The 14,634-nt window shown below is 44.8% G+C and overlaps 2 protein-coding genes across 47 annotated transcripts in view; one reads left to right on the forward strand and one right to left on the reverse strand.

Annotated features, from left to right (window-relative positions):
- LOC103347106 (uncharacterized) overlaps positions 1 to 14,634 on the forward strand; it is a 619,502-nt gene that overhangs the window by 340,587 nt on the left and 264,281 nt on the right. Inside the window, exon 1 of one of the 45 annotated variants that reach the window (XM_070061490.1) lies at positions 8,234 to 11,718. The exons of the other annotated variants lie outside the window; for them this stretch is intronic. The gene's annotated coding sequence lies outside the window, so the exon portion shown is untranslated. Of the gene's footprint in view, positions 1 to 8,233; positions 11,719 to 14,634 lie in introns of those variants that run through there. 45 annotated transcript variants of the gene reach the window in all.
- Positions 7,971 to 14,634, reverse strand: part of LOC127489621 (uncharacterized) — a 265,586-nt gene continuing 258,922 nt past the window's right edge. Inside the window, exons 3-6 of one of the 2 annotated variants that reach the window (XM_070061513.1) lie at positions 12,119 to 12,165; positions 11,628 to 11,704; positions 11,454 to 11,545; positions 7,971 to 8,139 (exon numbers count right to left, since the gene is read on the reverse strand). In XM_070061513.1, coding sequence (XP_069917614.1) covers positions 8,057 to 8,139; positions 11,454 to 11,545; positions 11,628 to 11,704; positions 12,119 to 12,165 — 299 coding nt within the window. In that variant the 3' untranslated portion in view covers positions 7,971 to 8,056. The remainder of the gene's footprint in view (positions 8,140 to 11,453; positions 11,546 to 11,627; positions 11,705 to 12,118; positions 12,166 to 14,634) is intronic. The other variant, XM_070061516.1, reaches the window with a different exon arrangement.

The following is a 14,634-nucleotide window of genomic DNA, read 5'->3' on the forward strand; positions in this document are numbered from 1 at the left end:
GGAAAGTGGTCCAAGTCCTGCATGGGACTCAGAAGAGGCTCCTGGCTCCTGTTCAGATCAGCTCAGCCCTGGCCATTGTGGCCATTTTGCGAGTGAAACAGGATGGAAGACCTCTCTGTAACTTTGCTTTTCAAATAAATAAGTAAATCTTAAAAAAAAAATTGCTGCTTGGTCTCAAGGTGTTTGTGAATATTCCACACACCCTTGTATTGTGAATTGCCAGTTGAATGTGCATTTTGATCTGGGAACATGCTCTGTTTGATTTATGATATTTAATATTTGCACAGATTGTTTCTTGGACACTGAATGTGTTACGTGCACCAGTGTTTGGCATGGTGCTGTTGAGGAATGCACTATTCTAGATGTATTTCTTAGATGCAGGTGATTGATGATGCTCTTCAGTTCAACCCTGAACTCACAGGCGCCCTGGGTTGATTGGGCACGAGGCTGTAACCAGCTCCTGGCTTGTGCATTGTCAGTTGACATCCCCAGACCTTCCAGGAGTTGGACTATTCCTCTTTGCCCAACAGTGGAGGTTCTGGACTGGACCCAGTGCTTATGCACCCACCTGGCTATTGGGCCCACGCTCTGCCTTGGATCTAGTGAGGTGAGTCTCATGTGTTGTGTTGCCCAGAATGGTGGTACAACCACACTTGAATCCTGTCGCTATGCAGATAAAGGAACAATTTTCCCGGTTTTTTAGACAGCTTTTTGTCCAGTTATGTACTTGTCTTTATCTAATTGTAAGAGGACATGGCCAAGTATTTTCCAAGAGGGTTATTTTTGTTACAGACAACAGAAAGGTCTCAGCTTCTCAATGATGAACGAAGAGACACCTGGAAACCTTGCTGGGCTAAGATCAGAGGTGACCTGGGCTGATACAGGCCCTTGTTCTTACCTAGGACTTTGGGGAGGCCTGTGGCATGTGGCTTAGGAGTATAACTAAAAGAGGTAGTCAGTTGGTCTTTTAAGTAACCTGTTCCCTGCCTTTAGGACAAAATAATTTTGGCCTGCCTTGGCTGTCTTATAAGGCCTGTGGCCTTAGCCTGGCTATATGAATTCCCCATCATCCGCACTGTTGTCCTACCTGGCATGGCTCTCCTGTAGCCTGGTTTCATGTTACCGCATGCTTTTATGTACTGCCTGCCTCCAGAGGAACCTGACAGTGCATAGTAATGGAAAGTTCTCAGGGAATAGCCCCAGCTCCAGCCCCTCCTCTGCTCTCAAGTTGGAGCCTTGGTGGTTTATTGAAGAGATTTATTGAAGAGATGGTTACATACCCTTGGGAAGAGAGGCAGTATCACCACTTGGAGTGAGGTCCTTTTAGTCAGGGATGGTTCAATGGCATGGGAATGTGTCTAGTGAGTGGTGTCTGCCATGGGAATCTGGGGCTGGCAATGAAGGGACTCTCTGGGTGTTTATGCCCCATGTGCTTGCCTGTAGGGGAGTAGAGGTCCCAATGGCCCTTGACCTGGGAGATGGATTTTGTGTGTTTCCATGGATTATGTGTATATTGGAGGGTCTCCCTGGGTGTTTATGACCTCAAATTTGCCAGTAGGAGTACAGAGGGACCAGTGACCCCTGGAGAAATGGACTGTGTGTGTGTATGTGTGTGTGTCTGTGTGTGTGTGTAGATAAGGCATGTTTCTAAGTATTTGGTGAATATTTATTCATATATTTAATACTTTCTTGATAGCAACTAATGATTTTGGGAGCCATGTATTTATTTCTGTATTACTTATTTGTTTTGGTAACTTTTTGTTCCAGAACATTTTTTAATCTACAAAAGAAAATTTGTGAAGTAGTACAAAGAGTTTATGTATACCCAATACCCGGATTTCTCTTTTATTAACATCTCATATTAGCATTGTATGTTTTTGCAATTAATGAACCACATCCAGCTTCCCCTATTTGTTTTCCAAATTCCTTCTATCCTCCCCACCCCTCCCAGTCTTTAGTAATCAACATTCTGTGTTCACATTGAATTTTATTTTGCTTCCACAGATGAGGGAGAACATATGATATTTGTCTTTCTGGCTTATTTCACTCAGCGTGATGTCTTCCATTTGCATCTATTTTGCTAAAAATGATAAGATCCCATTCTTTTAATGGCTGGATAGTGTTCCATTGTGTGTATATACCACTTCTTTTATATCCACTCACTTTTGGGGTCCTATCCAAGAAAACATAGCCTACTTCAACATCTTGAAGTACTTGCCCTTGGTTTTCTAGTAGCTATTTTATACTTTCATGTCTAACATTTAGATCTTTGATCCTTCTTGAGTTGATTTATGTATTTTGAGAGATAGGATTCCAATTTTTAAAAATATTTATTTATTTATTTATTTTAAAGGTGGAGTTACAGAAAGGCAGAAACAGAGGCAGAGAGAGAGAGAGAGAGAGAGAGAGAGAGAGAGGTCTTCCATCCACGGGTTCATTCCCCAGATTGCTGCAATGGCCAGAGCTGTGTCGATCTGAAGCTAAGAGCCAGGAGCTTCCTCCAAGTCTTCCCACATGGGTGCAGGGGCCCAAGGACTTGAGCCATCCTCTACTGCTTTTCCAGGCCATAGCAGAGAGCTGGTTCAGAAGTGGAGCATCCAGGACTTGAACCCGTGCCCATATGGAATGCTGGCAGTGCCGGCGACAGCTTTACCCTCTACGCCACAGCGCTGGCCCCAGGACTCTAATTTCATTCTTCTATGTATATACCAAGTTTTGCCAGCACCATTATTGAAAAGGCTGTCCTTTCCCCATATTCTTGGTGCCTTTGTCAAAGATCAGTGGGCTGTTTTCACATGTCTTAATTTCTGAGTTCTCTATTGCACTTCATTGATTTGTGTGTTGGCTGTTGTGCCAGTTCTGTGGTGTTTTAGGTCCTGCACCTTTGCAGTTTGCTTTGAAATCAGCTATTGGGACACCATCAGCTTTTTGTTTGGTTTTGCTCAGAGTTGCTTGGCTCTTCTGGGTCTTTTGTGATTCCAAATGGATTTTTTGGTTGTTTCTTCTAATTGTGTAAAGAAGGTCATTGATGTTTTGATTTGCGTTGCATTGAATCTGTAGGATTATTTAGGTAGTACAGACATTTTAATTACATTAGTTATTACAGTCCATGGGCATGCAGTTTGTTTCCACTTTTTTTGTGTCCTTGGTGATCTCTTCTGTCATTGTTCTGTATTTTTATTGTAGAGATCTTTAACTTATTTGGTTAAATTTCTTTCTAAATATGAATGGAAAATTAGCAGGCAGTATACTAGCCAAGTTCAATGAAGAGAGTACACCTGACAGACCAGGTGCTGATCTAAAGAAAGAATTGAGAACCTAGTCTGCATTAAGAATGGATTTTTACAGGAATTCAGTATGGCCAGGTGTCATATTGCTTGTAAGAAAGCCTTAAAATGCAGAGTGAGGGACTGTCATTGTGGCACAGCGTGTTAAGCCACCAGTTGTTAAGCCACTGCCTGTGTGCCAGCATCCCATACGGGTGCCATTCAAGTCCTGTCTGCTCTGTTTCCAAATCAGCTGCCCACTAATGTGCCTGGGAAAGGAGCAGAAGAAGGCTCAAGCCCTTGATCCTCTGTTCCCACGTGGAAGACTCAGATGGACTTCCAGCCTCTTGGCTTTAGCCTGGCCATTGCAGTCATTTGGGGAGTGAGCCAGTAGTTGGAAGATCTCTTGCTCTCTCGCTCTCTCTCTCTCTTTCAATCTCTATCTATTATCTATCTATCTCTATTTCTATATCTCTATCTTTATCTCTATTTCTCTCTCCATCTCTCTTTGTAACTCTGCCCTTCAAATAATCTTTTAAAAAAAATCCTGATATGGAGGCAAAGTTCTCAGGGGAGAGGCCCAGCTTAACTCATTTTTAGTATTTGAGAAAGCTCTTACTGGTTTCCATTATGGCTGTACCAGTTTATGTTCCCATTAACTGTTCACCATAGTCATATTAAAAAGGCATGGTGATATGTAATAGAAGTTTTTATTTACATTTCCTGGAGGGATTAGTGATGTTGAGTGTATTTCCATGTATCTTTTGTACTTGTGTATGTACTCTTTGAGATATGTATGTGGCTGTCTTTGCTCCATTTATTAAGGAAATTACATGGTGTCTTGTAATACAGCTGTTGGAGGTCCTTGAATGTTTTGAGTGTTAACCCCTTATGAGATGAGTGATTTGCACTTGTTGTCTCCTGTTCTGTAGGTCATCTCCTCACTCTGTTGGTTGTTTCCTGTGCTGTCAAGAAGCTTTGTGGTTGGAGGCATCACATTGGTGTATTTTCATTTTTGTTCTCTCTGGTTTTAGGGCCAAATCCAACAAACATCCCAGTGAACATCAACATCATGAATTCAAAAAATCCTTTTTCCTATTTTTTCTTGATGGAGGTGGTTTAGGTTTAGAGTTTGAAACCTTCCTCTTGGCCAGTGCCACGGCTCACTTGGCTAGTCCTCCACCTGCGGCGCCAGCACCCATGGTTCTAGTCCAGGTTAGGGTGCCAGATTCTGTCCTGGTTGCCCCTCTTCCAGTCCAGCTCTCTGCTGTGGCCCAGGAAGGCAGTGGAGGATGGCCCAAGTGCTTGGACCCTGCACCTACATGGGAGACCAGGAGTAAGCACTTGGCTCCTGGCTTCGGACTGGCACAGCGCACCAGCTGTAGCAGCCATTTGGGGAGTGAAGCAACGGAAGGAAGACCTTTGTCTCTGTCTCTCTCGCTGTCTAACTCTGCCTGTCCAAAAAAAAAAAAAAAAAAGAAAGAAACCTTTCTCTTCAGTCTTAATCCATTTTGTCTTGAGTCTGTTGGGAAGCCACAAGCCCTTGATTCTGCAGCAGGAAAACCTAGAAACCATAGTCAACTTTATCAAAAGCACACTGCCCAACCTGGGCTTGGTACAGATGGAGAAGACCATCAACCAGGTGTTTGAGATGGACATCGCTAAGCAGTTACAAGCTTATGAAGTCGAGTACCACGTGCTTCAAGAAGAGCTCATCGATTCCTCCCCGCTCAGTGAAAACCAAGGAATGGATAAATGAGAGAAAACCAACAACAGCTTACACAAACATAACCTTGACCTCCTTGAACAATTGCAGGTGGCAAACAGCAGGATCCAAAGCCTGGAGGCCACGGTGGAGAGCTGCTGAGCAGTGAGAGCAAGCTGAAGCAGGCCCTGTTGGCACCATCTACTGCTTTCCCAGGCCATGTCAAAGAGCTGGATCAGAAGTGCAGCATCCAGTACTTGAACCAGCAGCACTCGTATGGGATACCAGCATGGAGGCCAGGTCTTTAACCTGCTATACCAGGCTCCAGCCCAAATCTAAAAACATTGTTGTCATCCACTCGTAGATCTCACTGCAGTGACTATGCATCTATTTCCTTTTGGTTATAATTTTCCTGAGCAGTTCTGCTGCCTGAGAGCAGCACTTTGTTTCCAGTTGGGCTCTCTCACTGGATGCTTCCTAATTGTACGGGTGCCAGTGAAAGGCTGCCAGGACAGATAGATCAGCCGGGGTCCCAGCACTGGTTCTGAGGGTACCCATGAGGAGTTCCCCTGCCTCCTAAGGCCATTCTGCTTTTCCACACGCTGCTGTCTTCACTTCTGGACCTGCTGATCTGAACCATCCCTAGCGTGCACGTACACACAGGAGACTAGACCAGCGCCTCCACCGCATGCCTCGGCAGCATTTCTGAGGTCACCGGTACACATTATGGAATCCATGAATTCTTCCAGCCTGTGCTTGGAGTGCTCTGGGACAGGTCACCTGTACACGCTTGCAGGGCGTCAGAGGCTGGAAGGGCTTGTATGACATTGTCCTGCATTTGTTGACAAGTCATGCATGTGTGTATGTGCAGGGGTGCTTAAGATGCAGCTGTGACCTGGCTCAGCCATTCCTTCAATGGGAGTCCATGGAGAGTGAGCACTAGAGCATCCCCAGGCTACAGGAAACCAGGAGTTCATTCACACAGTCCTGCTGTTAACTTTACATGTGTGAGGATCAGTGTTTTATTTCCAGGAAACCCAGTCTGTAGTGTGTGTGCATACATCTTTAATTCTCAGGAATTAGATTCATGATGTTATGTGAATGATAGGATTTTATTTATACATTAATTTTTTACATGGGCAAAAAAAAGTCAAGGAGTTCTTTCCCTTTGAGAATTTATTTCAAAACAGTGCATTTAAAGGCAACATGGGTGAATCAGTAAGAGGGTCCTTGGCCATCGTGTATCAAACACAAGGAATCATAGCATGCCTGCTTTCTTTGTCTGAACTTGGCAAGATCGTATTGTGCTAGCGTTGTGGGCCTAAGTATATATGACTTTATGTGTATCTGTCTTGTAATCTTAGGAATTCAAGAGGAATAATAATCACTAATTAATGAAAAAAATTTCTGTAGTTAAAACAGATTTTTCTGAAGATTGATATAAAGTGAAAATTATTAACTAAATTCAAATGACACAAATATAAGTAGAAAAAAACACTAATTGTTTATTTTGTGACTCAAATAAACCAGAAGAAACTCAGACCTAATGATCCTATGAATGAAATAGTGACCAACAGAGAAAGGGTAACCAGTAACTTAGAGGAAGCATTTTGTAGACACACAATAGAAATAACTCCGTGAGCTCCGGGATTCTGACACTGCCTCTCTGTATAAAGGGACTGAATCTAGATTTGGGAACTTGGGGGCTGTTGTCCTCCATAACAGGACTTCTACTGAGTAAGAATAATCAGGTCAGACTGATTGAGAGGGGAGGTTCATGAAACAATGAACTACAGAGGCAGGAGATTAGGTGTTGTATTATTTAGCATTGCGCAGAAACAACTGAGAAAGCAGGGTGAGGCGAGACAGGCATTTCTGAATGCTGTTGCTCATTCAGAATTTCCAAAACCTAATTTTCTGTAAAAAGGATGACAACAACATATTGATGGATCATACAAGGGTACCAGAGGGAGAATCAGTAATCGAAACAAAGAAGGAACCAGGCCACACATGAACAGACTCCGATCTTGGTGTCCTTTGTGTGTGGAGCAGAGTCGTTTTCAGGATGAAGGAAAAATCACCAAGACAATGGTACCAAGCATGAAGGGACATCATTACTAAGAATCAGGGAAACTCAGAAATGGATGGGCAGGACTCAGGAAAGAAGAAAGAAAACAGGAGAAAATAACATCAGCCTTGAAATGCAAACCACAAGAAACACAGGAACAGACTGTGCCTTAGAAGAAGCAGAAGGTGACATAAAGGGAAATACTGTTAAGAACAGGAAGTTTACTGAAGATTTCAGAACACGAGAGGGAGATACCAAAGGTGAATCCATGCATGTGTATGAATGGGATTCCTGGAAGAGGGAACCAATGCAGTGATCTAGACTAATAATTAGAATTCAGACTTCTTCTGCTATGAAGTATACTCCCACACTACTTCACAGAATCCTGGGTCTGACTTGGAGTGACTGATGTCACTGATACTCTAGTAGTAGCATCTGTGAATTAAAAGAAAATGTGTTCATGCATCTAGAGTTCAAGTATGAGTGGCACAGGAGGAAATGAAAATGAGACTCTCACCAATCTTGTACAGACAGTGAGTCTGGGTCAGGGGAATAAAATGTATTTAAGATACTCAAGAAGAGAAAGGATAAGTCAGGAACTTTGTGCCATTCAAGCTGACGTTAGGTGAAAAATGCATTGGCGTCCAGGTGGTCATGAGAGGACTTGGGTGAGATGGACCTCATGGTCCCTTCCAGAGGAGGAGCAGACACGAGACAACACAACCACTAGGAAGTCATTGCTGCAGCACAGATTGAAAAGACCACGCCTGGCAGTGACTTTCAGTGGAGACCACAGCTTTCTGGTTCCTTTCCAGAGAGTGCTGGTGAGGGCACTCACCAGGTGACTGCTCCCTGACCCTTTGAACTTCTACCTTTGCTAAGCTTGTTTTCCTACACTGTGCTTTATTAGACAAAACCATATGAAACCAACTGGTGCTCGGTGATGATTTAATATCAGAGCTCGCAGAGGACTGGTGAGGAGGGCCGTGGCTGCTGTTGTGTCTCCTCCTGTGTGGTTCAAGCTTCCGATGGTGTGGGAAGCTCCAGCTCCTCTGGGTCCAAGGACTCCACACTGCAGATTTCCGAGCAGCTGAAGATGTCTGCAAGAAAGACACAGGAGCAGGGGTCAGTGGGGGGACAGGGATGCAGCAGGGGTGTGGGCAGTGGGGTGGGAGTACAGCACTCACAGGGCTCCTGATCTCAGGATCTCCCGAACTCAGCAGCAGTCAGGGTCCTGGTCACTGAGCCCATTTGCTAGGGCGAATTCCCCCAGGCATTCATGGGACAGCCTTCAGGGAGGTGACCCCTTAAACTGTGAACTTGATGCACAGGAAAGGGCAAGTCTCTCGGGCCCTGGGATTTCTCTCTCTCTCTCTCTCTCTCTCTCTCATTTACTAAATATAAATTTCCAAAGTACAACTTTAGGATTGTAGCGGCTTTTTCCCCCATAAACTCCCTCCCACCGCAACCATCCTATCTCCCACTCCCTCTCCCATCCCATTCACATCAAGATCATTTTCAATTATCTTTATATACAGAAGATCAGTTTAGTATACACTAAGTAGATTTCAACATTTTGCACCCACACAGAAACACAAAGTATAGAGCACTGTTTGAGTACCAGTTATACCATTAATTCACATAGTACAACACATTAAGGACAGAGATCCTACATGAGGAGTAAGTGCACAGTTGGTCTAACAATTGACACTCTTATTTATGATGTCAGTAATCACCCAAGGCACTTGTCATGAGCTGCCAACGCTATGGAATCCTATTTTTTTTTTTTTTTGGACAGGTAGAGTTAGACAGTGAGAGAGAGAGACAGAGAGAAAGGTCTTCCTTCCATTGGTTACCCCCCAAATGGGTGCTATGGCCAACGTGCTGTGGCTGGCTTGTTGCGCCGATCCGAAGCCAGGAGCCAAATTCCTCCCGGTCTCCCATGCGGGTGCAGGGCCCAAGCACTTGGGCAATCCTTCGCTGCCCTCCCAGGCCACAGCAGAGAGCTAGACTGAAAGAGGAGCAACTGGGACAGAATCCAGTGCCCCAACAGGGAATAGAACCTGGGGTTCCAGCGCCAGAGGCAGAGGATTAGCCTAGTGAGCCACGGCGCTGGCCTGGGAGCCTCTTGAGTTCGCCAACTCCCATCTTGTTTAGACAAGGCCATAGTCAAAGTGGAAGTTCTCTCCTCCCTTCAGAGAAAGGTACCTCTTTCTTTGATGGCCTGTTCTTTCCGCTGGGATCTCGCTCACAGAGATCTTTCATTTAGGTCATTTGTTTTTCCCCTGAGTGTCTTGGCTTTCCATGCCTGAAATACTCTCATGGGCTTTTCAGCCATATCCAAATGCCTTAAGGGCTGAACTGAGGCCAAAGTGCTATTTAAAACATCTGCCATTCTGTGAGTCTGCTGTGTATCCTGCTTCCCATGTTGGATTGTTCTCTCCATTTTAGTTCTATCAGTTAGTATTAGCAGACACTAGTCTTGTTTATGTGTCCCTTTGACTCTTAATCCTATCATTATGATCAATTATGAACTGGAGCTGATCACTTTGACTAGTGAGATGACATTGGTACATGCCACCTTGATGGGATTGAATTGGAATCGCCTGGTATGTTTCTAGCTCTACCATTAGGGGTAAGTCCGATTGTGCATGTGCCAAACTGTACATCTCCTCCCTCTCTTATTCCCACTCTTATATTTAATGGGGATCACTTTTCAGTTAAATTTCAACACTTTAGAATAATTGTGTGTTAATTAAAGAGTTCAACCAATGGTACTAAATAGAACAAAAAAAATACTAAAAGGAATAAAGTAGTAAGTTGATCCTCGACAGTCAGGACAAGGGCTGATCAAGTCACTGTTTCTCATAGTGTCCATTTCACTTCAACAGGTTTCCTTTTAGGTGCTCAGTTAGTTGTCACAGATCAGGGAGAACATATGATATTTGTCCCTTTGTGACTGGCTTATTTCACTCAGCATGATGTTTTCCAGATTCCTCCATTTTGTTGCAAATGACCGGATTTCATTTTTTTAACTGCTGTATAGTATTCTATAGAGTACATGTCCCATAATTTCTTTATCCAGTCTACTGCTGATGGGCATTTAGGTCGATTCCATGTCTTAGCTATTGTGAATTGAGCTGCAATAAACATTGAGGTGCAGACAGCTCTTTTATTTACCAATTTAATTTCCTTTGGGTAAATTCCAAGGAGAGGATTGGCTGGGTTGTATGGGAGGGTTATATTCAGGTTTCTGAGGAATCTCCAAACTGGCTTCCATAGTGGCTTTACCAGTTTGCATTCCCACCAAGAGTGGGTTAGTGTCCCTTTTTCCCCACTTATTCAGCAGCATCTGTTTTTGGTAGATTTGTGTAAGTAAGCCGTTCTAACCTGGCCCTGGGATTAAAAAGCCAAGGCCTACTCCCCTGGGTCTGATGACACAGGGTGGGGCTGTGATCCTGCCCAGTCTGACCTCACCATCAGAATCCAGGATCCAGCCTGTGACCCACATGTTAACTACAGACAACTTCCCCAGCTCTTCAGTTTCCTTCCCTAATCTTGCAGAACTTCTTTCTATCCTCCCTGTAGATCTGAAGCATGTAGATCTCAAGCATGTAATTGGAAACAGTTATTTTGTGGCATTAAAACCATATCATGATTGCTTTAGTACCTTTCAGCATGGAACTGGGATGGAAGCCACTTCTTCTGAAAGGGTCATAAAACCAGTGTGTGTGTGTAATTGAAGTGTAAAATCAGAGCACAGACGAGAAGAACAGAGGGACTTGTGGCCCTGCTCCTGTCACTCTCCAAAGTGAGCTTTGCTTTGAATTGATGTCAAGTGTTTCTGTTAGAACTTGACAGCTAACCAGATGATTTTATATCCCCCCCAATGAAACAGTTTAAACATATTTTAAAAAGCCTCGGTCATCACCCTCTAAGAAAAGGGGCTGAGGGTCCCCTGAGGATTGGGGAAATCCCAGCAGCCCCTTGTTCTGCACTGGCCCCTAAGTGGTGTCAGGATGGGCCGGGTACCCACAGGGCTGCAAAGGTGGATCTGTGGCCTCTTCTGGTGTGAAAAGGAGCCCAGAGGTGCCTCCCTCTGTCCATCCTCACCTCATTGTCTCGAGGTGGAGGAGCTCAGGGACAACACCAGTGTCCCACCACAGCTGGTGAGGTTCCCTGTTGGCATCCATGTCGGGCAGGCAGGAAAGCACCCTCTAGAGGGAGGTGTTGAGTGACTCTGGTGGCTCTTCCAGAAACAACACCACCCGTGGCCACACTGAAGCCATTCACATGCCAGTTGTACCAGCACCCCCAGCCTTCCCTTCAGATGTAAGCAGCTCCTGGGGGCTCAGCCTGGGAGCCCTAGGAGGATGTGTCCCTGGGACCACCTCAGGGCGCATCCTTCACTCACCTGCGTGGATCCTGAATAGCCATTCCTCTCCACTCTCCAGGTCAGGCTCGACGGCAGCCTCTCCACCTCTGGGCTCCAGTTTGTTGGCTTCCCTGAGGTGTCACAAAGAATGTGAAGCAATGGAGTCCATGTGCCCTTACTTCCTTGACCCCCGTCTACCTGCAACAAGCTCACAATTCCTGATCTTCATCGAGGTCCTCCATGTCCTGAAGACTTTGTGGATAGTTCGCATCCAGGGAACATGTGGACAGCTGGAAGGAGACAAGTATGTTTCCTGAACCAGGTGTTAAGGAAAAGCCCTCTCCTGGGGACATGGAGGCCAGAGTCACACTTCCCTGGAGTCCTCCCTCCACTGACACTGGGACCCTGCTTGCCTGTCCCTAGCCCAGCTCCCTGTGTGGGCAGTCGGGTTGCTCAGCAGTGTTTCATAGTGCAGTCCAGGGGTGAGGAGTGAGGGTAAGGCTGATGAAGGGAGAGGGGAGGGCTGCAGAGAGACTGGATCAGCATCCACAGTGCAAGGACATCCACTGCCTGGATGCCACCGGGTCCTGCAGGATGCAAATCATCCACTGTGGTGAGGAGGGAATGTGGGAGAAGCAGGACCAGGGGCTTGTGAGCAAGAAAGCAAGAGAACCAGAAAAAAAATGAAAGAAGAAATCACTTACTCCCAGATCGCTGCTCCCGAGGGAATGTTCCGATGCAGCCACATAGCCTTCCATGTGCACAAGAGCAGGGGTGTTGAGGTTGCCAGAGAGAAGGAAAGGGAGAGTCAGCCTTGAGGTGAGGACTCGGATCCCTGCTGCTGGTTGGATGGTGTAGGCCAACCTTGGACCCCATGTCTATATCCCTATCCCAGGCCTAGATGGCTTCACCTCTGTAATAAGTGAGAGGATCTGAACTCTGACTTCTTTTTCTAGCCCTCAGATTCCCATCACTGTGCCTAAGAAGTGTCACCTTGTTCCTCCATAGGTAGCCACTGGGTCGATGTGTGCAACTCATTGTATTCCATCCCTTGTGTTTCCCTTCCTCTATTTTGTCTCATAATTCTTGTCCATTTCCTTTGTCCTTGTCATCTTCTACCAATCACATTATTGTCTGATACGGGAGCTCTGGAGGCCAAGATAAAGATATACTGCCACCTGGGGCTAGCATTGTGGTGCAGCAGGTTCAAGTGCCACCTGTGGGGACCCCTCCATGGGATCCCTGGTTGGTGTCCCTGCTCCTCCACTTCTGATCCAGTTCCCTGCTAAAGTGCCTCAGAAAGCAGTGTAGGATGTCTCGTGCTTGGGCCCTGCCAGCTGTTTGGAAGACTCTGATGGAGTTTTGGACTGCTGATTTGGCCTGGCCCAACCTGCTCATTGAGGTTCTATGGGGACTGAGCCAGTGGATGGAAGATTTCTCTGATTTTCCCTCTTTGTCTATAAATCTGCCTTTCAAGTAGTAAATAAATCTTTAAAAAACATATTGCAACACACAGCAATACATCTATAGATCACTTACATGGGGAACAAGTGTCATGGACGCTTGTTGGGCCTTGGGAAGGTAATGAGGACCAACCCCATATGTCTGGGGTAACCTCATGGAGTTTGGAAATATTGAATCATCACAAGAATCCCATGTTTCCTGATCCAGTTGAAAAGATGACCCAAAGAGGAGAGGAAATTTAATTTGTTCAAATTCTGGTAGTCGGCCAAGGAGGCAACAGGGTGTCCACAGCAGGTGTATTCTTGGCCATATCAATAAATGGGACTTGCTAGGGTTTTCACTGAGCAGTGGGAGGACTGGGAAGTAGGACATTGGCAGGCCTGTGAACAGGGAACATGCTAGGCATGACTGGAGGGGGAACAGGCTGTGTTTGAAGCAGTGCATCTGAGGGGAACAGTGATGCCCAGTCCTGCTGCCCAGAGGCCCTCCACTGAGCCCAGCACTGAAAGAAAATTACAGACCAATATCCCTGATGAACATAGATGCAAAAATCCTCAATAAAATTCTGGCCAATAGAGTACAACAACACATCAGGAAAATCATGCACCAAGACCAAGTGGGATTCATCCCTAGTATGCAGGGATGGTTCAACATTCGCAAATGAATCAATGTGATTCACCACATTAACAGACTGCAGAAGAAAAACCATATGGTTATCTCAATTGATGCAGAGAAAGCATTTGATAAAATTCAACACCCTTTCATGATGAAAACTCTAAGCAAATTGGGTATAGAAGGAACATTCCTCAATATAATCAAAGCAATTTATAAAAAACCCACAGCCAGCATCCTATTGAATGGGGAAAAGTTGGAAGCATTTCCACTGAAATCTGGCACCAGGCAGGGATGCCCACTCTCACCACTGCTATTTAACATAGTTCTGGAAGTTTTAGCCAGAGACATCAGACAAGAAAAAGAAATCAAAGGAATACAAATCAAGAAGGAAGAAGTCAAACTATCCCTCTTTGCAGATGATATGATTCTGTACTTAGAGGATCCAAAGAACTCTACTAAGAGACTATTGGAACTCATAGAAGAGTTTGGCAATGTGGCAGGATATAAAATCAATGCACAAAAATCAACAGCCTTTGTATACACAGACAATGCCATGGCTGAGGAAGAACTGCTAAGATCAATCCCATTCACAATAGCTACAAAAACAATCAAATACCTTGGAATAAACTTAACCAAGGACGTTAAAGATCTCTACGATGAAAATTACAAAACCTTAAAGAAAGAAATAGAAGAGGATACCAAGAAATGGAAAAATCTTCCATGCTCATGGATTGGAAGAATCAATATCATCAAAATGTCCATTCTCCCAAAAGCAATTTATAGATTCAATGCAATACCAATCAAGATGCCGAAGACCTTCTTCTCAGATCTGGAAAAAATGGTGCTGAAATTCATATGGAGGCACAAGAGACCTCGAATAGCTAAAGCAATCTTGTACAACAAAAACAAAACCGGAGGCATCACAATACCAGATTTCAGGACATACTACAGGGCAGTTGTAATCAAAACAGCATGGTACTGGTACAGAAACAGATGGATAGACCAATGGAACAGAATTGAAACACCAGAAATCAACCCAAACATCTACAGCCAACTTATATTTGATCAAGGATCTAAAACTAATTCCTGGAGCAAGGACAGTCTATTCAATAAATGGTGCTGGGAAAATTGGATTTCCACG

Source organism: Oryctolagus cuniculus, chromosome 17, assembly GCF_964237555.1.
Source record: "Oryctolagus cuniculus chromosome 17, mOryCun1.1, whole genome shotgun sequence".
NCBI classification, from domain to species: Eukaryota; Metazoa; Chordata; class Mammalia; order Lagomorpha; family Leporidae; genus Oryctolagus; species Oryctolagus cuniculus.